Source organism: Anabas testudineus, chromosome 2, assembly GCF_900324465.2.
Source record: "Anabas testudineus chromosome 2, fAnaTes1.2, whole genome shotgun sequence".
Lineage (NCBI taxonomy): Eukaryota > Metazoa > Chordata > Actinopteri > Anabantiformes > Anabantidae > Anabas > Anabas testudineus.
The window spans coordinates 30,433,010-30,457,239 of NC_046611.1; the positions used below are offsets into that span (position 1 = coordinate 30,433,010).

At 38.1% G+C, this 24,230-nt stretch overlaps 1 protein-coding gene across 1 annotated transcript in view; it reads left to right on the forward strand.

Annotated features, from left to right (window-relative positions):
- Positions 1 to 22,835, forward strand: part of si:dkey-225n22.4 (collagen alpha-1(XXI) chain) — a 52,365-nt gene extending 29,530 nt beyond the window's left edge. Inside the window, exons 20-31 of the mRNA XM_026361108.1 lie at positions 362 to 406; positions 2,567 to 2,620; positions 5,178 to 5,222; positions 7,026 to 7,097; positions 7,432 to 7,467; positions 9,196 to 9,240; positions 12,324 to 12,356; positions 14,068 to 14,223; positions 14,474 to 14,528; positions 15,227 to 15,421; positions 17,012 to 17,089; positions 17,520 to 22,835. Coding sequence (XP_026216893.1) covers positions 362 to 406; positions 2,567 to 2,620; positions 5,178 to 5,222; positions 7,026 to 7,097; positions 7,432 to 7,467; positions 9,196 to 9,240; positions 12,324 to 12,356; positions 14,068 to 14,223; positions 14,474 to 14,528; positions 15,227 to 15,421; positions 17,012 to 17,089; positions 17,520 to 17,707 — 1,002 coding nt within the window. The 3' untranslated portion in view covers positions 17,708 to 22,835. The remainder of the gene's footprint in view (positions 1 to 361; positions 407 to 2,566; positions 2,621 to 5,177; positions 5,223 to 7,025; positions 7,098 to 7,431; positions 7,468 to 9,195; positions 9,241 to 12,323; positions 12,357 to 14,067; positions 14,224 to 14,473; positions 14,529 to 15,226; positions 15,422 to 17,011; positions 17,090 to 17,519) is intronic.
- Positions 22,836 to 24,230: the final 1,395 nt, after the last annotated feature.

The window sequence follows — 24,230 nt, forward strand, 5'->3', positions numbered from 1 at the left end:
TTTGTTTCCTCAGAAATGAGAGGAACAGGCCAGTGACTTATGTCTCGCTGTTTTGTTGCTTTGCAAAGTTAGAGAGAACAACATGTGAATGTACAAACATCCAACAGTCCAAACAGATCAAGATGTTAGACCAGTGTAATGGAGGAAATAACCTCAGTGTCCCAAAGGAAAGCATCACTAGGTCACCAGCAAGACACCACTACACATAAAATTAGAGCTTGTTTATATTTCAAGAATAAATGTTGGATTTTATTATATTTTTTAAAGGAGAAATCATAATAAAATCTCGTCTGTGTTTAAATCTTTTTCACCTGTTTACTCTTTTTTTGTTTATTTTGTGTGTTGTTCCATGTCTTTTTAGGGAGAGCAGGGTTTGCCCGGGCCACAAGGAATACCTGGAATAAAGGTAACACTGGCTTGTACCATCACTCTTTTTAAAATCTGAAGTCCACCAACACTGATCTACAAGAATCAAGAAAGATACAGAAAACTTTAGAAGAGAAATTCATACATTCTTTTATACTGTGTCCAAGGATGTCAGCGAATCATAAACCTGTTTTTAGTAGCCAACGCAGCATGGCTTGAATTAAGTTTGAACTTTAAGAGGAAGCACCACTGCAGGTACTGTACCTGAGGTTTTGATTCCCAGTGTCTGTACCTCATTTATTTTCAGGAAGCAGTTTGCAGGCAGAAAGCTTGCAGAGGTTCACATCTGGTGTTGCTAGACTTGATAATCACGCTGTTTTTTAAGGCACTTGCAAACTGGTGAGGTGGAACTTTGAAGGAAACCATTGAGTTGAGGTAGTCAGTCAAATCTTTTTTTGTATATTTTTTTCTATGGTTACAACAACTCAGCTTGTTTCAAGCAACTGACTGTGAAGTGAAACCTTATTCAAAGGATCCACACTGACTTTGCTAGTGACCACGTTACTGATCCTAGTACCAGTCCACGTCTAATTAGTTGTCATTTAACCTGCATGGCAGCACCAACTTTATAAGCATATTCCCAATAGTTACCAGCTGTATGTAGCCTACTGTAACAAGTGGGCAACAGGGTCCACCTGTTTTCACATTCATCTTTGAGCAAACTCTACACATAAAACTGCTCACATTACTGTCTCTGCAGTGGGCTCATAATGAGATCATTAATTTGGCCCAGGCACCATATGAGTCCATTTGATTTATTTAGCAATGCCATTAAGGCGGTGAGTGGTTGTTAATTCAGAACCAAAGTCAGATTAGTGAGTGAGGGGTTATGGCTGTACACACAGTAAGGGCACCTCCCTCTGGTAAACAAGATTACACACGGCCAATTACAGCCGAGCACTGTGAACACACAGTCCTCAATGGTGATGATTGGACACTGTGTTCGCTGCTCTGCTCCCCTCTAGTGGTCACAAAGAGACAGTACATATACAAAGACTATAAAAATGGGTTCAGCGATGGTGGAGGAGCATTTACTAATTCTGAAAAAGGACAGATTTACAGGTGTTGAATAATCCTTTGAATAAGGTGATGTAATGAGTCTATCAAACTAATACAGTTTGGAAACACTGCCTGCATAAAAATATAATTTACAGTTTAATAAAATGCTCACTCCAACTGTGATTGTTATTTTAGCTTAGCAGCTGTAATGAAGTATATTAAAGCAGGTTTCTCCATGTTGAGTTATATAAGTATACCTGAGGTATTTTTTAGCCTTACAAAACCTTAAGAAATTATTAAACAATGCCATTATACATTTTAGTTGGTAGTTAGCTTTAATTTAGTTTTTTCTCTGGCTGACAATACAGTCAATACTACTTGCTATTAATATATTATAACAAGCAACAAACATTTTTTATATTATTTAGAATTGGGATCAGTTGGATCAAATTCATCTTAAGGAGTTTTTCAACAACTAATTGTATTTGTTAGCATTATTTGATAGATTAATATCAACTACATGTTGATTATTCATATTTTTAATGCTTTGCTGCTTTGAAAAACCCTCACATCACCTGTTTCAATGTTAAGGACATAGTGGAGCGGCGAACATGCAGCTTCAAGCTGGGCTCTTGATACAGCAGAATGCTTTGGTGAATATGCCAACGTAGTGTCTTTTATCATGTGCAAGTGTGCAAATGTGGACATGCATGAGTTTGCATAAATGTCTTTCTAAGATTGTGAGGACATATTTTATTTTGGCTCGGTCGTCGTGAGCATATTTTGGCTGGTAAAGGGCAGTTGGAGGGTTAAGTGTTAGGGCTCAGGTTTGAATTGGTTAAAGTTAAAATTAAGATATAAGGAATGTATTCCAGTGAGCCTCTAAACAACTAAAGAGCGAGCTGTGTGTGTGTGTGTGTGTGTGTGTGTGTGTGTGTGTGGACCTGAGCCATCTCATTTCTCCCTCAGTGCCTCCTGACTAAGCCGTCACGCACTCTGTCACATTCAGCCCAAAGCACTGTGTCTGTCTCTTTCATCTCATTCTCTCTCTCTCTCCCTCTTATTCCCTTTTTTCTCTCTCATCCATTCCCTCTTCTCCCTCTTCTTTTCCTTCTTTCCTCCAATATCTCCCTCTGTCCAGGGAATCCAGGGGCCCCAGGGACCGCCCGGAGAGATCGGCCAAGATGGTCCCAAGGTCTGTGCGTTGAACGTTATAATTAGTTATTATGCTAATGGCCTGCTGCTCCCCAGCTGCTTGACTATTCTCAGCTCGTTCAAATGTTGTACCCTCCCTCTCTGTTCTCTTGATGTTCCTGTGGAGAAATTGGCATTTTGCTGAGGGGGAGTCAACTTGTTTGTACTCAAATTGTAGGTGTTTGTGAATATGTGATAAATGACATCCTGCCAAGGACAGTTCATATTTGTGCTGTTGGTGAATGTATGCATATGTTTCTCTCCTTCAAAGAGCTAGTTTACCAACTTTTTCTCTTTCTAGATATTTATGCATTTAGGGTTTTACAATATATGTTATATATTAAAGTAGTTACACATTAAAGGTCTACTGCACATATTTGTTACTGCGCTTTGCAAAAGATATTTTAAAGCAAAGCAACAGAGACTGTGATATTCTCACTTTACTCCCTAAAAAGCTGCAAAAATCACATTAAGCTGACCTTTATGTGTAAACTCTGTGGCATGTCCCCTAAGGGGCTCTGCTTTTGTTTTCCCAAAGACTAGCACAAGGGACATGAGGACATGTTCATATTTCCCTGACCTTGAAATGCACATTTCCTCTCCCTTGGGAATCTGTATACTCAGCGCAGCACGCACAGCACAAAAATGGAAGGAGAGGCATGAGTGGGAGATGGGAGTTGGGAGGAGGCATGCTGTTTTCAGCAGCATGGTCCTTGATAATTCAGCCAGTCTCTAAACTCACATAAACACAGTAATAAAAAAAAAAAAACACCTCTAATTTCACCAGTAAATGAATTTAAAAATGCAGATTTGTACTAATATCTTGAATATACAATTGCTCATTTTAAACAAGACTTAAATACTATGGACTCCAGGATGATTTTCCATATACTGTATTCACACCTGCTCATAAACTTGATTAAATCCCTACAAAGACTGTTAAAACCTACAACTGCAGCCATGAAAACCACTGCATTTCTGTGTACTTCAGTCTGGTGGGCAAGAACTTGGAACCTGTTTACATGCACAGTTCTCCCTCATGCTGTCTACACATTCGCAAACCCATATGTGTACTTTACTTTACTTTGGAAAAAACACTAAAAAGGTTAAAGAGAATTTTCTCTATTTGTGCAAAAATATAATCCTAAAACTAAATAAAGACAATCTAAATAAAAAAGCATGAGCCAAAATTATACCTATTGTCCAATCCTAAATATTTGTGTGTAGCAAAAGTATTTGTACTTGTACCTTTAGTAACTGGTGTGACCTGCTTTTGCAGCAATCAAAACTATCTTAATGTTCATCACCTTTGTACATGAGCTTGGAGGTAACTTAGTCCTTTTTTTGTTTGTTGTTTTGTAGAAAATCTTCTACTCAGGGAAGTTGGTTGGCTTTTTAATTTTGGTCTAGAAGCAGCAAAGTAGACCCACATCATGATGCTGTCATTCACAGTGAGATGAGGTTATATGCTGGAATGCAGAGTTGGCAGTGATTCTTTTTGGAGAGCAGCATTCATACACCATTCTTGTTCAATGTTCTCCTGTTGCTGACCTCATAATCATTGATGTTACCCACTGCAAGAGGGGGCTTTATTATCCTAGATGTTACTCTGCGGTTCCTTGTGACCTCCTGGACCTCTCGATGGGATCTTTGTTGGTTGGCTACGCCTGGGGAGGATAACAATCATATTCTGGTGCATCTAATTTGTGCCTGATCTGCCTAACAGTGGACTGCTCGAGTCCAGACTCTTTTGTGACCCTTTCCAGAGTGGTTAGAATCAACAGCATTTCTTCTATGGTAATTTTAGCCTTACACACATACAAGACCAGATAGTCAGGACCTCCCAGACTCTAACTTCTTCTTTAACTGAACTGAAATCCGTAAACGTGTTTATGTTTAAGTCATATTATTACAGAGCATTTAGAAAATTTGAAACCGTTCACAAACTTTCAGGTGTTAATGTTTAAAGTAAGTATAAGTGGCAGATTTTTAAACCGGTTGTAAATAATTGAAATACTACTACTACTTATTTATAAATTAATAATCTGTCAGTCAGGGTAATAAAACAATGCAAATTACACTGTACAAGAACATAACATTTAACCACTACTTAAACTTTCATTTCTGCTTGTATTTATACTAGTTAGACAAAAACAATCTATCTTATTTTCCAAATCCATGGCTGGACTTTGATTATCTCCACAAATGTAGGTGCAGTTCTGTATTTGTAATGCTTCAGATTCTATCCTCTAAATGTGTTAAGCCCTTTTTGTGATGTGCTGCTGTGACTGCCATGGCTGTTTACCAGGGAAGAGACCACTAATATGACTTGCTGAGAGGATAATGATTATTCACCACATACTGTCATTTATATTCCTCTCCACTTCTTTGTGCATGCAGCACTGCGCCTATAAGAGTGCAAATATCAGCTACACTCTGACATACCCTTAATGACCTGTGTGCAGGTCTCTGCCATGGTTAAACACAGCCCTGAGGCTTATGTTGAGGATCAGATTCAGTACTGTCAGACAAATGTGGTGTGTGTATGTTTCATTTAGGGCAAGTGTGGAGATCCAGGGGCTGCTGGTCCACCGGGCCAGAAGGTGAGTAGAGCAGCTGGTTGTCGACCAGATTACATCTTTTCCTTTAACCTCTGTCTTCACCAGCACTGCACCTTCCTTTTGTTGCTAGTGTCTATTTTTCCAGTGTTGCCATTGGCTGGTTTTCAGGTGCAATGTTACAATATATCCTCAAAGTGATATTATAGTAATATTCTTTCACATTCTTATGACTAGTGCAAAACTAATCTTCACCAGCTAGTCCAAAGCACTACCATTTGATATTGCAAAACCAAAATAAATGGAGCTGTGACATAATAGTATACAAAATAGTGTATTTGTCAAACCCTGAATTACGATAATGATTATCTGTCAGAGACATTGGACTGTAAAAGTACAGTACTGTAATACCAAAAGTATCTTTTCTCTACTCTTGTAAAAGCAATTATTAAATGATTCAGCAAATCAACAGTAAAAATAGTAAAGAATAATAATAAAGCTGCCAGCATTACCAAGGTGGGACATACAGCCATGATCAAACCCTGATGTGTCTAATAGATACACCTCTCTGAAAGGGAGCACCTTGCTTAAAAATGTCTTTATCTACTAAAGATATCTACTATAGCTTTCTATTGAATATATTGGCAGAAAATAAATTGCATTAATGTATTTTGTATCAATATACTGTATGATTCTGTTTTTACTTACAGTACACACCACTGGTACACTGTACAATAGTTAGTCACATCATCCTAAACCTTTGTTAGTAGTGTTTTTTAAAACTCAGTGTCAGTAAAGAAGACATCAGTGATACTTGTGCCAAAGATACTGCAATATATTTACTTTTATCTGTAAACTATTTGCACCCCCTTCACTTCAGTTCCCGCAAGTCTGCACTGCCGCCCACATAAAAGTAGAAGTTTGAGAGAGTTCAACATGGCGGTGGGATTAGTGAGGGCACAGCTAATTCCCCCTGAGGGATCGGGGTGTGATCATGGTGACAGCTTTTGCCTTTTCTCTTTTCTCCACCAACCTTATTCTCCGTCACTTTCCTCCTATCCCGTCAGCCAAGTCTTATTTCACCACCTTCTAGTTTGAAGCTTACCGATGAGTAACAGCAGCATTTTTTACACTTGTTTGTTAAGTGACATGTTTCTGAGCAATTACGCCCATAATTGTCGACCATTGTAATGTTAAAAAAGACTGAGTTGTCTGTGTGGTGCAATTTAATTACAGGTAACCCTTTGTTATTTCGAAGGTGCCCTCCTTTGATGCAGATGTTACATTAGCTTTTAGGAAATGGGTATTTTGTGGAGTGCTTGAAAAGTTTTCACTCAAATGTCTTTATAATGCATATTTATTCAGGCTTGATTACTGGCTAAGAACATTTTCATTGCAACAACGTGGGGACTTGTCACAGGGGACTGAATAGATAGTCTCACACACACACACACATGCACACACACACACACACACACACACACACACACACACACACATGCACACACACACACACACACACACACACACACACGCACACACGCACACACACACACACACACACACACACACACACACACACACACACACACACACACACACATGCACACACACACACACACACACACACACACACACACACACACACACAAACCTGAAATTTATTTTAGCACTCTTTTATCTGCCAGATAAAGATGCTCCCTTGGTGGGAATCCAAACAAAGACATGATGGGTATTACATTTTCCATCCAGTGTGTGAGGAATATTACTTCCAGCAAAGCTTTTCTCTTGAATTTGTTTCTTGCCATGCAGTGTTTCCCAAAGATCAATAACTGTCCACGTTTCCAGGGTTCTATTGGGGAGTCAGGTTTTCCAGGGCTACCAGGTGGAATAGGGCTGCCAGGGTTCAAAGGTCACAAGGTGAGGTAGCCATAGTCAATGTCTATTACAACTATACCAACATAAAAACATGCTACGAATGATTTCTTCCTTTATTGGTCATGATCCAACACAATTCACATGTTGAACTGTAGAAATATTTAACATTATACATACTTGCTCTTCACACAGACACAAAAACATAGTACAAACAATCCTGTTCCAGACCAGTCTGTTCACATGCTGTGTTTTGGTGCTATATTTCTGGTCATCAATTTCTCCAACAGTATTCTAGCGTTCACATACCACTGTGTCAATGTTAAATCAAAAAACTGAATGTAAGTTGGACATGTTCTAATGTTAACTGTGTTTTTAGGGGGAGACAGGGGAGCCTGGCTCGAAAGGAAACCAGGTATTGTACTTTTTCCTTCACATTTCTATTGGAAAATCATGTTCATGGGTCATGAAACTCATTTGTTTGAGTCACATAGCTTCAATATTATTAAACCTTAACTCTTTTGTGTTAACAATTGTATTAATAGTTGCTAAAGCAGACATGGCAGCTTAGAATACTACGGGGGAGTGATCAGAGAAAAGCTCTTCCATCTGTCGTTTTGACCGAGCACAAAGCACTGGTTCTGTTTTCATTTGTGGACCAAGTTCTGTCTGTTCAGTGTAAAATAGTTTGGTTTAGAACCTAGAATTCTGGTTCCCAGTAAGAACCAGATGCCAGACAGATCCACAGAGAAACCGTAGTGACACTGGGATAATAAGTGGCTGTGTACTAAACATGTGAAAGGCTGCCTACAGAAACCAGGCAACACTTATTGCAGTGATTACATACACTTCACCATCTTGCGTGTTCACGCTAGTCTGTTCTGTGCAACATAATCTGTTGGTCTCAAAAGAGACCTCAGACAACAGCCCACATGTAGCTTCTAAAAGGTATAATTCTTAATTACTATAATTATTAATTAATAATTAAAAGAAAATACATAAATCATCATATGTGAATAATTCATTGAATACCTTCCTTTTAAAAACCCCTAATTACTAAACATTTACCCAGCAAATATATGGAAACCTACATCTACAGTAAAAAGAAAAGCCTCAACTATTACCCGTAAAATAAAATAAGTATGTTGTATTTGGGAGCTTTACAAATTTGTGCATCATTGTGAAAGTATTTTAAACATGTTTCAATTCAAATACATTTTTGGCTTGGAGTGAGTCAACGACTAATGATCAACATGTCATTGGCTTCAGAAACTAATTTTTTTTCATTGCACATCTGCAATAGAGGCCATAACAATCAGTGGTTTAACCTGATATGCTGAGCTAATAAATTTAGTCAACTATATCTTTATCATGTTTTTCTGTGCACACATGCTTTTTTTTTTAAAATTATATCCAAACTGTTTATTTTGGTAACCAACTACCATCACAAAGTAAATGGCAGCTCTCAGTCAACTCAGCCACATGTGAGCTTTTCTGTGCATGCAACTAACACTGAAATAACACAACTCCATAAGAAATGTATGGAAATGTGGACTGTAGGATCTGTACACTTTATTAATTGCTTTGTTGAATATGTATCCATAAGCTATACTTGCACACTGATTTTCACTAAGGTGCTGGGGTTTGTCCCAGTATAAGCCCATTAAATATCCACATTGCAGCAACATGATGCAGCCACGCTCTTCTTTCTACTATTGCGAGCACAGCATCAATCACAAACACGACAATCAAAGCATTTGATGAACGCTGCAATTCCCTGTACATGCACTAATGGTAAACAGTTTGACTGGCTAGAGGAGCAGAGAAGGAAAAGCCTGTGGGTTGCACTGCTGCAGGATGCAGTTGGAAAGCCACACATAAGATAAAAAAAAGTCAGGTTTGTTAAAGGTCACTGGTAGCCAATTCCTATCCCCGCTCTGGCTGCTAGTGGTAATCATGACCTTTTCTCCACTGACACACACACCGAATGAAGACATGGACCCGCACACAGCAGTACACACATATAACTATATTCTTACATTGTTGTTTAATCTCTTGCACACACACAACCACACATGTGCACACAAGGACACGCTATGTATGTAAACAAATTTTCAGTTAATCATGATGTATCTATTTGCAGGGGGAGCGAGGCAGAGATGGAGATCCAGGGACTCCTGGTGTGCCTGTAAGTGATCAGTCATTATGCTTCCACTGGATGGCAGCAAAGCTTAGTTTCCAAGGTTTAGCAGAGAGACTTGAGTTTAGATGGGTGTTTGTGTCTTAGTGTGTAGTTACAAGGAACAAATACCCCCACAAGGGCATGAGGATTGGTATCTTGGCCAGTCCCCTTTTACAAGGAGCTAATTTGGGGCTGGAACTTAAGATTCTGGTTAAGATGTCAGTGGCATTTGGATAAATGAAGGGTTAGAATTAATAGAATCTAGGCAATACAAGAGAACATATAAAATATCACCAAACCAGCATTAAGACAGAATTTATTCAGCATAGCAATATATATATATATATATATATATATATATATATATATATATATATATATATATATATATATATGTCCCGTGAAATGATTTTTACTTTTTGTCTGTCTGTAGTTAATTAGATAAATCCCCTAATGCAAGTCACAGTAAAAGTTTATCGCTATATAAATGTGATAATAATGAATTCTGGTAATAAAAGACCAATCTGAAAGTGGCTTTACAAGGTGCTTCATGAGATTAAAATCAGGCAGCATATAACACATAAAAATACAATAAAGGGCTCAACAGAAAACACAAGCAAACAGCGGAACAGAGTTGATTAAAATTTAAGAAAATGAAAAGAGACTAAATACAAATGAATGAATACCCAGGCAATGAATCTCATAAACATCATAAAATGCATTTACAGTCCTACTCCCGCTATTTCCTGCACCCTCCCGCAGTTTCGCCTTAGGAGTTCAACTACTCCGTAAAAGAGGATTGGTTGTTAGATAGCATATTTAAAGTATTTCCCTTTGGGATTAATACAGTTGTTGGAATCCTGAGTGTTGAATATGACAGACAGGTAGTAATACGTTTCAGGAATACATTGTGTGAACCTTCTGTGCTGGTAGTAAGTAAACCAACAAGTTTGCTAACTAAATGTAACTTATAATATTATTATCTGTCAACACTCAACTTTAACCTACATTAACAAATGGAAAGAAAATGGAAAAAGAAAATTGGAAATATTGGAGACCGGATCTCAAAATAATGACTTAGTATTTCATAATTGGGAAATGCAATGCGCAAACAAGCCAACAAAAACATAAAGTAATGGAGCATTACTCTGAATTGTTTAACTGACATTAAAATTGTAATTCCTACTTACTGCTTCCTAAAAAAAGTAATAATATTACGGCAATGTGTTCGTGATAATTACTAGTAATGCGTTACTGTTCAACATTGGTGATGACAGCTTAGCTCCCGTTTAAACAAACAATATATACGATGTTCATTAGTCTTAGGCAGATTCTTTTTTACCTCAGGACAGCATCCCTCTGCCTGTGCTAAGCTACTGTAACTGGCTGCTGGCTGTAGCTTTGTTGTTACTGTCCTGCAGTGACAGTTCTATTGATTTTCTTTTTAAACCTGGGCCAAAGAAGCGAGTAAGAACACTTCCCAGAATGTCAAACTATTCCTTTAATGAGGGAAGAAGGGACAGGTGTGGGTTTTTTATGACACAATGAGAAACAGGCGTGCAGGAGCTGGATGACAGGAGTGTGAAACCTGAGGTGCTACTACTGGTACGATGAGGAAGAGAAAAATCTTCATAATGAATCATTGTTAAAAGTGTCATGACAAGACCAGTGCTATAAATAGAAAATCCACTTAATGAAAGATCAGTAAAATGTTAGATGTAATTGTAAAGTCTCCAGTTGCCCACAGCATGAAGCGAGTATCATCGTATATTCTCTCTTGTTGCCTCTCTTTAGCTTGTATCAGCACGAAAGTAGAGGAAGAACATTTGCTAATGCTGAAAAGATGGAATTCCAATAATCTAAATGGAAAATATTGTGAAATACTTGGCAGTGAGGAATGGTCCGATCTTGGCAACGAGGTAAAATAAGGTTTCATAAAGTGAAAGGAGCAGTACAGCATGACTGATTTAATACGCTTATTCACGCTGAGATTGTCATCATGATCAATAATGAAGAAACAAAATGACCCAAATTGCTTTGTGATCTGCAATTTCAAGCTTTTTAATTGATATTTTAATAGGAACAATACAAAATGAAGAGCATTTAAGAATCAATCAGGAAGTATCGATTGTAGAGGCATCAATTTTGCCATCTCTAGAAAAGGATTGGATAGGTGTTTGTGTGTATGTACTACAGGCATGTCTATCGCCTCACATGGAGACACAGTTGTGTAGGTGTGTCTTTGATAGGTAAAACAATTGTATTTCTCAGTATGCAGCTTATTGTTCACACTTGTTTCACAGTGTTGAGAGCAGCCCAACTTCCATGTGACAATCTCTCAAGGCTAAATGCATCAGCAGTGACTCACAAGTGTGTCACTGCTGAAATGATTATGACATATTTTTGTCTTCAGACAGACTTCCTAATTCCTACTGGGTAAAATAAAAACAACGGTGCACTGCAATACAGGAGAAGAGAGGATATGTTCTCTTTAAATTGTGTCCTTCATCACTCCTGCTTGTCTCCTAAGTGACAATGTGGGTGTAATGATGATTTGCAGCTTAGGCTCAACAAAGTTGAAGTTCTGCTGCAGGGCGGCAAGAAATAAAAAAAAAGATAGCAAATGCACAATAATGGGGGAAGCAAGAACAACGGCATTTGACTGTAATAATTGAAAAAGAAACTTAACATAGAGGATGACTTTAAGAGAAATAGAACACACCCGGAGCAGCAGCGATACGAGCTAGTACTTAATTCTCCAATAAAAAAGCCTTGCAGAATAGGTGTTACCACTGAATTTTGTTTTTAGGCACTAGCAGGTGCATTTTTCATCATATTACAACAAGAGGCTAAAAAAGGGCTGTAGAAGAATGCATTACAATAACCAATCTAAAATGTTTTGTAAGCCAGTCGTTTTGACAGAAAAGAGAGCAGTTCTGCATCAGCAATGCAGAGCAGCGAGCACAGCTCCTCTGACATACTGTCTCAGCCTTTGATATGTAAGCAGAAGTTTCTAACTGTCTCTGTCTATTTCTCCCTCTTCTCTTTCCTCCCCATCCTTCCCTGCTCTCTTTTCTTTCTTCCGTCAGGGCGAAGAGGGACCCAGGGGAAGGAAAGGAGAGGTTTGTCGAATTAGACTTTGCGGTATTAGATATAATCCATTCTGTCTTATTCTGCACCGCAGTGAGAAGCCCTGTCAAGCCTGCACGGCTGCTATAGAAGACTTACAGAGCCAATACCTCCAGGCCTGGGGAAATCTGGCCCCCTGGGCAAAAATATGCATCACAAAAGCGCTCTTTTCTGAAGGGGCACACATCTGAAATATCAAACACATTGTACTGTCTGCTGAATCACAATTTATGGATGTATAGCTTCTCTCAGCTGTGTTGTATCAATTGTAGGATATTATTTAATGTGTCTACACTGTACATCATGTTTTTATCACTGGTAAAAACAGTGACAGTGTAGTAAACATTGGAGTGTTAGTATATAGATTGACCAGGTATAATGTTTTTTTAATGCATGTCTGTTCTCACATGGGATACTGCCAATGAATTGAAACCGTTAGATGCGAGTTCCTAAATATTGGGAGGAGTGACATCATGTTGCATGATTAACCAGCTAGTGAATTTATTCCTTTCAGCACATGCAGCATGGTAGTACATTTCTGCAGCAATATCAGTGATAGCTGTGACAGTAAAGTATTATGTTTTAACTGCCAGTATCACCAAGAAGTTTGCAAGCTGTGCACAGTGCACAGCAGCAGCAAAAAACAACACTGACTGTGGACATTTTTGCAAACGCAGTCTCCCTGGCATTCATTACCAGTGCATGAGGACACAGCTTACATCCCAAGGGGAGTGATTAACTGTAATACTGATATAACTTAGTAAACATGTAAAAAAAGTAAAAAAGTAATTTATTACTTTGTACACTACAGAAATAAGTCCTATATTATTAATATCACATGTATGTGTTTAAAGTGATACTGTAATAATACTAATATGTAGCAGATCAAGGAATATTGGCTGGTTGGTCATGTGACATGATGCCAAGCCTGTCTACCAAATGACAACTGTGCTGTGATAGCTTCCAATAGCTAGCAACTTATTGAGCTAATGTAAGCCCACGAGATGGTTGCAAATGTTGTCCCCAGCTTTAGTCTTTCCAGTTGACTGAAGAGTTAAGGTGAAGCAAAAGGTCCATGCAGGTGAAACAAGCATCGTACTTGCACCCTGGAGCTAGCTGTCCCTTCAGTTATGTATGAAACAAAAATAAGAAATGAAACACTGCTGTTTTGTTGAAACACAATCCTGCTTATCTAATAAAGCATGTGAAGTTAAATCATGCTCCAGGACAGGGATGCCATAACGTGAGGTACCCGATCTGTTTCCTGTGGTTACCGTGGGTTATATACATACTTATTGTGTAGTTTGGCTAAAAAGTTGCTTAAACCATTAACATGTACTGGAGAACAGTAACGGTTTTGGACATTTGAATAACATTCATATACATATGACTGGATTACAGACTGCTAATGCACTACCTCCTGTACCAGTTTTTGTACTGGTGCATACAGTTTGTGTGAGCTGTAAAGCGAGTTCAAGCCTGGGAACAGTTTTCCAGTTGCTGGCTGCTATTTCACAAACACAATCCTCACGTCATGAAACGTAAATAGAACTTGATAAGCGGTGTATGACAATGTTTAGGAGATGTGGTAACCGAATAGTCAGTTGATCTTTATGCATGAGACACACCATTTGATTTACTGCTGCAAAGTAGTCCCAGTTTCTCTTAACATGTCATTTTCTGTTCTTCCTCCTGCTTATTTAGAAAGGTGAGCCAGGTGATGTGGGCCCGAGGGGTATTGAAGGAAAGAAAGGGGACATGGGCCACGTGGGCCACATGGGTGCTGTTGGTCCCAGGGGATTTCCTGGCCAGGATGGCTTGCCGGGCCAACCAGGCCAGCCAGGATATCCAGGAAAACCTGTGAGTGAACCTCCTTGCAGATTAAAAAGTTTAAAAATAGGCTGAGAGATACAGTCAGTGATTTCCTGCCTGGATTGGGAGAGTTGAGCTTGAGAGTAATGGTGCTATGGGTGTGTGGGCTGTGTGAAGACAAAGAGTGGAGCGTTGAGAGGATCCTGTAAATCGGCAGACATACTCAATCACAAGTTGAGCCTGTTTTCCCAGTCCCAGAGTGGATTCAGCTGAATCAAAGTGTAATTGTGTGTTGCAGGGCAAGCCTCCCTCAGATGAACATCTTCTAAAGCTCTGCACTGATGTACTGCGTAGTAAGTATCTGTTTGTTTAATGTAATTTTACTGAGAACCAGAGAAGAAAAGACACTGCCCAACAGTCAGTGTAAAACTGATATCTGAAGTGGAGATTTTTACATTTCAAGTGCACTGATCGATTTATTGATGTGACAAACCGGTTGTGAAATAACTTAATCTGCTAGATGATATACAGTATGGGATTTTTTGTATCTTTCCATCGTCTTTACTGTCATGAATGTGAATAGAAATAATCAATCACCAAATAACTATGTATGTATGAGTCTTTGCTGTTTTTTAACCTTAATCATGAAACAAGCTTTGAAAGAATGGAGAAATTGCATCTGTTAGATGAATGATTCTTTTTTACTTACTTTTTTTTGAAGATGAAGAAACAGTTAGTGAGTAAGTTACTCATGCTGTACTGAACTTCTCCTTTTTTAACTAAGAACATGAGGAAAGAGCACTACATTACTGTATATAGAAGCAGTTTATTGTAACTATGTGGACACTGACAGGAGAAACCCTAATTATTCTGAAATCCTAAGTACAGTCTCTCTAACGTCACCCACTCTATACAGCTGAGAATGTCTACGATGACACGTTTTGCATAAGCTTGCAAGATTATGTGGTCAAACCCTATTAATGAAGCAGTTTTGGCTTGATATTTAATATGGTATTGCATTACTCAGCGCCTTCTGGCTGTGTTCTTGCAGACCAGCTCCCGGCACTGCTCCAGACCCTCGCCCCCCCAACTAGATGCGAACACTGCCAGAGTGTTAAGGGGCCGCCAGGTGAGCCAGGAGCACCTGGATCCAAAGGCTCAATGGGAACTCCAGGCTACCCTGGCAGGAGTGGTGCTCCCGGTTATCCAGGATCTCCTGGAATGCCAGGTCCCCCAGGACTCAAAGGTGATAATGATATCATATTTTTTAAATGGATTAACCAGCAGCTAAGGATGGGTTTATGTTATTTGTAGTCAATACTGATTTTAAGAAAGTGTCTGATACCTGAAACTGTGGCAAAATCTCTTGATGCCCTGATGAAAAAAGGACAATAAATAATAACACAACTTCATGAACAAGAGCAAGGGCAAAATTTACTGTTGCTTTCATCAACGATTAAAATCCAAACAGTGTCTACGATGAACAAATTGGATGTGTTGATGTTCACTGTACCTCATAAAACAAGATCATTAAACAAGTGAACATCAGTGAAAGTCAGCAGAGCAAAGACAACACATACTGAATGTATCTCAATGAGCTGTATGTGATTTATCACCGCATCAAGACAGGGAGTGGCTAATCAGCTGTGAAAGATGCCAAACTGTACCACTTCACTGCTATGTACCATTTCAGCTCATTAGGTCAGGAGAACAGCAATTTTAGAGGTGTCAAGCTGAGGGAGGAGACTGAAAGCTGACAGCAGGGAAGGATGAATAATGTTTTATGTACTGTATGTCCTGGATGATATTTTATGCATGCATACAATCCCAGAATTCATACAAGGGTAATTGCACTGATGTAATTTACAGATGCCTTGTTGGTTGGTATAATTTTTCCTGTATCTGTGGTGGAGAAACACAGATGATCAACGATGTCACAAGAATTTTTCTACATTTAGATGCTAAAACTGGAAGCAGAGACTCAAAAGCCTTACAAGAAGTTAGAGCCATTGCTCTAACTTCTTGGAAGGCTTATTTCTGTAACTGGTGTTATGTCTACAAAGTTCCGTGACAGAGCATGAAAACAGTGTGTTGTAATCAATGATGACTGTGTAGAGTCAGTCTGTAACACAAAGTTTAAAGGAACCAAATGAAAGAATATTGTATTTTTCTTATGGTCAGCCATCTGGATTGATTTTCGCCCAAGAGGATCCTTTAGATGCTGGGAAGTGGCAACACTTACGGGAACCTTCGCGGAAACTGCATACAAAGGCATTTTAACCTTGCAGGTGGCACGGCTCTAGGGATGATGGTGTTAATTGATCAGTCTGTCTGTCCACCACTTTTGAAATATGTCAACTGCTGTTGTATGAATAGCCATGAAATATTGCACAGATATCCATGATTCCTAGAAGATGAATTCAGATGACTCTGGTGATTCCCTGACTTTTCTACATCAACATTATCAAGTTGACATTTTTGGTTTTTAGTAATATTACCACTATTTTTGTTACTATTCATCTTCCCCACATAAAGCATACAAGAATAGTGCTACATGAATTGTAATAGCTTTGTTGATCTCTGACTTTTATTATAATGTCATAAACAGTTTTCATTTGCCCAAAATTTTGGTTTATGAAATACGAGAAAAATTCCTCACTATTACACTATGTTATAAAGTGATACCTGATAAGAAATACTTTGCTGTAGTGCAAACCTTGAATGAAAGCCTTCACATGACTGGACACTGGTGCTTTAAAGCCTTTAGCGTCCTGCTGATCTGATCCTGAGAGTCTATTTATAGTAGGTCTAATGGCATTCATTAAAATGCCCCTAGGTGACATTGGACCAAGGGGGCTCAAAGGCAGCAAAGGAGAAGGCTACCGAGGACCTCAAGGACCACCTGGACAGCCAGGTATATAACTACCGCTCTTATCAGCTTGTTTTATTGAAATATGGTTATCCATTATTCCATTATCCTTCATGAGTTTCAGCTGTTTTAGCCACCTAACTACAGCTGAGCTTTCAGACGTGGCCGTCAGTGCTGTTTGTAGCTGTACATATTTAAAATGTGTGTGGGTGGATCCTGTTTATACGCCATTTTCAATACATTTTAAGTGACAGCTCGATAGGTGGGTGAGGGAGATATGAAGGCAAGTTACAGACAGTAAGTGCAGTATTTGTCTCTGGAAGGTATAATAGTCTACAAACTCATCGTGTGCAGTACAATGCTTCACAGGCTATTTTACTTAGAAAGATAACCTTTTTTTATATAAACTGAATGGAGCTTGACTTAAATTAGGCAAAGATATCATCAAGATTTTATCACTTTGGATACATTTCAGGCATTCAGGGTCCTCGCGGCTTTGATGGAATCGGTCATCCAGGCAACCAGGGAATTCCAGGGAAACCAGGACTGCCGGGATATCCTGGTAAACGGGGTAGCCCTGGGCTACCAGGGGTTTGTGACGTTTCCATGTGTTATCAGACGTACAACCTCAGAGAACATTACAGCAAAGGGCCCAATGTTTGATGACACAGCAGTGTGGGAGAGGCTTTTTTATTCAAACGCCCGAGTGGTTTAAGGAAATGATTTACTGTAATACTGATTTACTGAAATGTGTGTCACTGTTGACTCCTTGATGACACAATGTGGAGCTGCACTGGAGGCAGATATAACCTTGTGAGTTGGATAAAACAGAAATGGGCATGGCGCTGATTCAGGATCATGGTATTCATGATTGAATATGGCCACAACAGTAGAGAACAAGCTTACCAGGCTAACACAGCTACTTTAAGATTGACAACAGGTTGGTTTTACAGTGCAAAACGACGAGACAGATCGAGACAGATGAGCACCAAAATGTTTGTGAGTTAATTTTTTTGTGTAACTAGCAAGAGAATTTGGATTTGTATTAGCATTAAAAATATCTACCTCCATTTTTTTTTACCCGAGTTACTCTTTTTTAATGATATTTATGGCTTTGCTAACAAGACAATATTTTGTGACTTCAACAATATGCATGCACAGAAATAGACAAATCCAGTCAATAAAATGTATAACACAGAGTTTTAATGCATAATAAAGCCAAATAAGATTTTCAGCTTTCCTATATAATTTGACATCTCCTTTGGACATGCTGTGGATCTATTGTCTTCAAACTTTAAGCTGTACATATACATCAAGGTTAAATTTGCCTGCAGTGCAGCTCGGCCTCAGAGAAAAGATTGTTTACACATACTGTACATTCCTTGATGGTGAATTGGGATAGGTGTGAATGAATGGGACACATTTTAACATAATTTGTGAGGTAAAAAAAAATTGAGGTGTGTCAGAGATGAGAACCTTAGAAGAAAAAAAAAAACTCAGATGAAATCACTTTAACCACAACACTTTTCACTCTAACTCTGCTGCTAGTGTGACTAGTGTTGAGGACCTTTTAGTTACATGCTTCTATCACAAGGTTTTGTGCTAATCTATCACTGTCACAGACATGGTTGCAAGAATTCATGTACCATTACATCATTTTGTTTTTTTGTTTATCGGTATTATGTAGACTTACTGTATTTTCCATTGGGTTTCTCTTCATGGATTACTCAAAAAGCGGGCCTTTATTTACCTCAGCTGCATATTTAAGCAGGTATATATTATTAACAGAGGTTAATTCTATATTCCTAGTTTTTTTAAATGCAACTTACACTTTGGAAAGAAGCTCCAAATTACTGATTTTAACACTACCACAAACTGTAAACAGTCACTTTCATTTTCCACTCTTTTGAGCTAGATTAAAGGATAGAGCAGCATTTTTCAAGTCAGTGAATTTCCCATAAAAACACTGAAACAGGTTTTGCTTGCTTTATTCACTCAATATGGGCTGAAGAGATGCTTAAAAGTTTAGGTCTTCATGGGTCTATTGAGAAGCAAGAGCCAACTGGGGACCTGAATCAGGTCGGATGCAAAGTCTGCTCAGTCCAATTAGATCTTGGCTTCTTGGCTTCTTTTACTCTCTTAGGTCTTGAGTCTGTTTGCCACTACGTCCAAGTCTTAAGAGGATCTAAGCCTACCCATTATCAAGTGCCGATAGCACAGTGTGCTATCATTAATTAATTAATGGTGTGCTCGTCCATCGTGGCTACTTGCTGACTAATTGATAGTGTTGGGATACACCGCACATTGGATCAGTTCTAATATTCAGGTCTCTTTTTTAAAGTTTAGTTTAATCACAGTTCACAGTTTAATCAGTTTCCTGGGGTCTGCTTGGGTCAGGTCCAAAGTTGTCAATGTGTGAAAACCTCGACTTACTTACTCCTTTTGTGCAATTATGTATTAAAAAGCTTTGCTGAAGGTTATGTTAGACTTCAATGTTAGACCTTAGATAGATATCTTTCAAAGTTCTGACCTTCTCAGTACAAAATTATCAATTATATTTTGTGCTTATATCTTTCCATTGCAACTCAAACTAAAACACAAAGTGTAGCCTCACATTACTTTTAGATATACACGATTAAATGTTTTTGCACAGAACAAGGACTGTGAATATTGGACCTCCATTGTAATGGCATTAAGGAATAGGTCTATCCATAACTGTTATGAATGAGGAGGAATGGTTTGAACACGAAATACCTCTTTCAGTGTTCATATGGGCACCTGACAGTTATTTTAGGACACACTTGAAGAAATGTGAATCCATCCTTTAATTTACCACTATTCAAATGGAATTCTATGCACGGCTGCTTTACATTAATAACCTCCTGGTGGTTCAAAGCAAGGCATAATCCATCCCATAAGTAGGAGGCTTTTACTGTTAGTTGACACAGTCTTTCATCATTACAGTATACCAATCTTAATGAAGGCCAAATTAGGTTTTTCTAGGAATCCCAACAGAAATTAGCACAGAAAGGCATTTTTTATCTTAACAGTGGCAATATGGAATATGCAGATTATATAACAGATATCATACATATCATAAAACAGCAAAATGTCAGGGCAAAATCCATTCAATTCAACAGATTCGCAGCAATCAAAGCTCTCACATGTGGGAGTCAATCTGCACAAATCTTTTCAGCATTCTGTGACTTTAGTTTGACTTAATGTAAGGGCATTAACATATGCGCATTGATTTATTTTACCATGAGGTAGAATGATTAAAAAAAAACTATACTTATGATCTTGCTAACTCAGTCTGCTAACAGTTGGACACCTTAGATTCATTGGAGATTTGTTTGTTATTTGTTTGTCTGTTTGTTTGTTTCCCTATGTGGCTGGTTTTTTTATTCTCACCTTGCTAGTTTTTAAGTTAGCTTTTTTTTTTGGACCTGCTATTGAACTATTTATTTGAGCATATTTACTTTTGTGAGGTCATACCCACAATGTGAATGGATGGATTCATTTTACAATGATATGTCAATATTTTAAAAGTTTGGTATGGAAAATACTGTTGACACAACAGAGTATGTATTATTTTTTATTGTGCTGCCTAGATAATTAAAACGGTGGCCTTCCATTTATGTATTAAAGTAAACTGACAGTATTAAGCAAAGGGAATTTAGCCATGTAGCAAAAGGTCTATGAAGCCAAACATAGTGTAGCATGAGCTCCATGCTCCAGGAGTTGTTCAGGGACAGCACAGTGTTATCCTCAACTTGGAAGCGCTCACACCCCAATTCACAATCACTGTGATTGCATTTAAAATGCAAGAAAATAAACTGTAAAAACGTTTTAAGAAAATAAATAAACAATTCAGACTACAGCTATGAGCTACACACAAAGTGCAAGAGAGCTGTTCAGCAAGTCGTGCTTGACTCAAATAGAGACTAAGTTGTCAGTTTCTAAACTGTTGTTTGTGGATCTCAATGTGTCATTTGGAAGGTTTCAAAGTTTCTTTGCTGCAAGAGTAGCCAGCTGTGTAGTCTCAATTAAAGGTGCCATATCCTACTATTTAAGACTATTGTTATATTAACAAGTTATTGTAAATATAATGTTACTACATGATGATGCCACACTATTTTGATGTATGTTGCCAAATTTAGTCTTGAGCTTCTGACTCCACTTTCTTACCTTACAACAATTATGGGATTTCACTTTAATGGTTTACTTGCAGCTCTTGGAGGTTGGATTGTTTATTACAAACAGTACTCTGTTGATTAAAAGAAACTGTTAAAGATTTTGCTCTTTATTGAGTCTTTTCACTGGTGGAAATGTTTCCTGTATGTTACTGCCTGTAGCAAGTATTCAGCTCCCTTGAAAGTTTTCACCTTTCATTTTTTACAACACCGACTAATGGTCAATTTAATTTGGCAGATGAAAACAGATCTCTGTGAAGTAATCTAAATAAATTTCAAGAAAGACTTTAAAGTATTAAACTACTTCAACTCAATGTTTAGCATATGCACCTTTGGCAGCAATAACAGCGCTTATAAAAAGTCTTCATCCCCCTTTGAAGTGACTTTTTTCTTTTTACAACACTGAATATGAATGTGTCTTTCTTTATTACAAAAATGTTAGGAAAATGGGCTTTCAGTAATTAGACATTAATTAAAAATATAAAACTGAAAATAAGTGACAATAAAAGCATTCACTCAAAAAAAACATCACTCGTGCAGCCAGTTAGTATCAGAAGTTAAATGGAGATTAGCTGAGTGCACTAAATGCATTTCAATGATTGGAGTATAAGTACACCTATGTCTGCAAGGTCCAATCAGAAATCTGCATCCCCTTTGTCAGCTTACAACATGTCTCACTCTCCTGTTTATCCAGCTTAAGAAGCCATTGAGGCCATTTACTAATCTAGTACAAGCATCTGACCCTACTCATCTTTAACCCTTCAGCAGCAGAGATGGAATTTTCATGACTGACAGCTGCTTATCAGTTTACTATTATTATGTCTCTTAAAAGTTCGTATGCAACTAAACTGCAATCATGATTAAGTTTTACTGTAGGACCCAACAGCAAGGCACGAGAGAGAGGTTTAAGCCTTGTTACAGGAATTAGAGTAACAAGGAAGAGAAAACCAATCTAACAGTAGACTCGAGAGCACAAACTACCATACACCGCACAGAGAACATGGTAAACCTGGCTAACAAGAAAGCTGAATGAAAGTAAGATAGAAAAATAGACATGAACTTGACATTAGGATGAGTGGATTTCACGCTAAAGAAAACGGGCAAGACAAAACACACACAGTAACATAGCAGTTGATTCACAGCAGAAGCTGGCCATGGCCTGTGGCGTCATAACGTGACAAGACTGGAGAATCTGCGGAGAATCATCTATGTTGGATGTCATGTTAATGTCCTATGTTAAAGTCTGAACAGATTTCATTGAAATGTTCGCACTTAACATATTTGTGAGTTCCCATTTTCTCTAATTGTCAAAATACAAACAAAGCACTGTAATCACATTGCAACTATGCTCCCTGCAAAATGTATTAGCAATAGCAGTTAAGTTGTGCAGAAACATAATTATTAGGACAGTATGACAAGTGTAGTTGTGTGTGGTTACTATGTTTTTAGCTGTTTATCATCTGTCATTGTGAGAACTGACCTATAAGACTCTTCACTGTAAAAGCCACACTGTGCTAGGGTTAATATTTCAGTTCAGGTGGTGATGTTACTTGTCAAATAAGGTATGTCGAGTTGAACTGGTATCATTTGTTACTTAATACAACATCCCCACAAACAATCTGTTTGCGTTTCTGTCTGTGAAAGATAATTATAGAGTTATTGTAACTGTAATATTCATACACGTTTGCTGGGTTTACTGTTATTTCTATACACATCATTTGATGCTTTTGAAAATACAATGCATTCTTATTTTTTTTGTAAAACTATTTTACATAAAATAAAACTCAAATTATATGAGACTGACTTTTTACTGTCTTTAATGCAATTTTCATGTATTATCTCTTCCTCTGTGTCACTACAGGGTTTTGATAAACCATTTAATCACAGGGAACTGTCATACAGCTGCACTTTTTTTAATGTATGGGTCTGCTTACAGAGCAGATGCAGATGATCAGCAATAAATAGTTTCACACATATATCTCCTCTTATCACACACATCACAGGTCTGTGCTTTCAGAAAACCTCTGTCGATAGGTTACTCTATGTTTGATGTTAAGGTGCTTTCGGTTTGTGGTGTGAAAGGAAGTTCACTGTACACAGTAGATGTAATAGTGGATATGCATCATTTCATCAAGGTTTTACCACTGACCTGGTAACAGCGACACTCAAGTCAGATGTTCCGTGATCAGTCACAAAGTTAAGCAGTAAAAACTCCAGGGTGTTGTGTTTGTATCCTGCTGTACTCGAGAGTTCATTCAGTCTATTTTATGGTTCACAAGTCCATGGCAATGTGAAACTTACTGTACAAAATTATCCAACTCCAATTTAAAATATATGTTTTTGATCTGGTTTCAAGAGATTCAGCCTAAAATTTTCTACAAACTCCATTGGCCAGTTGTCTCTAAGATAAGATTGTTTGCGCCAATTTAATGGAAAGCTATTGCAGCAGCTCTTTTTCTGTTTTCTTTTTTCAAAAAGTAGTAAAACCAACATAAAACAAAAAGCAACCAATGTGATAACGTTTAAACTTGCTAGCTGTTTTATGAAGACATACTGTTTGTAACAAGTTAAAGGAAAATGGCTACAAGGAGGTAAAACAAACAGGCACATCAGCATATCTGTGCTGCCAGTGTTTGTGTTCCTGTTTGGGCTAATTCAGCTATACTTGGGTATTATTACATTAGCTCTATTCAGGCCAGGTCTGGTTGTGTTTGGGCCCTGGTCGGGTTGGGTCTGTGTTTTGTTTTAAATTAATTTGTACACATCAGATTTGTGAAGGCCTTTCATAGGTCAGTTTCTGATGGCTCTGTGAAGACTTCTACGTACCAGTCCATAAAACAGTCTCCCAAACCATCATCTAGTTGGACATTTGACCTTTATTGAGATCAAAGAATGTAGATCTGTGGAGTCCCAAAGCACTTTTTGGAAGTAATATCTAAAGGGGCAAATACTTTTTCCCTCAGGTCTAGGGTTTGTCACCCCTTTGCTTCCAA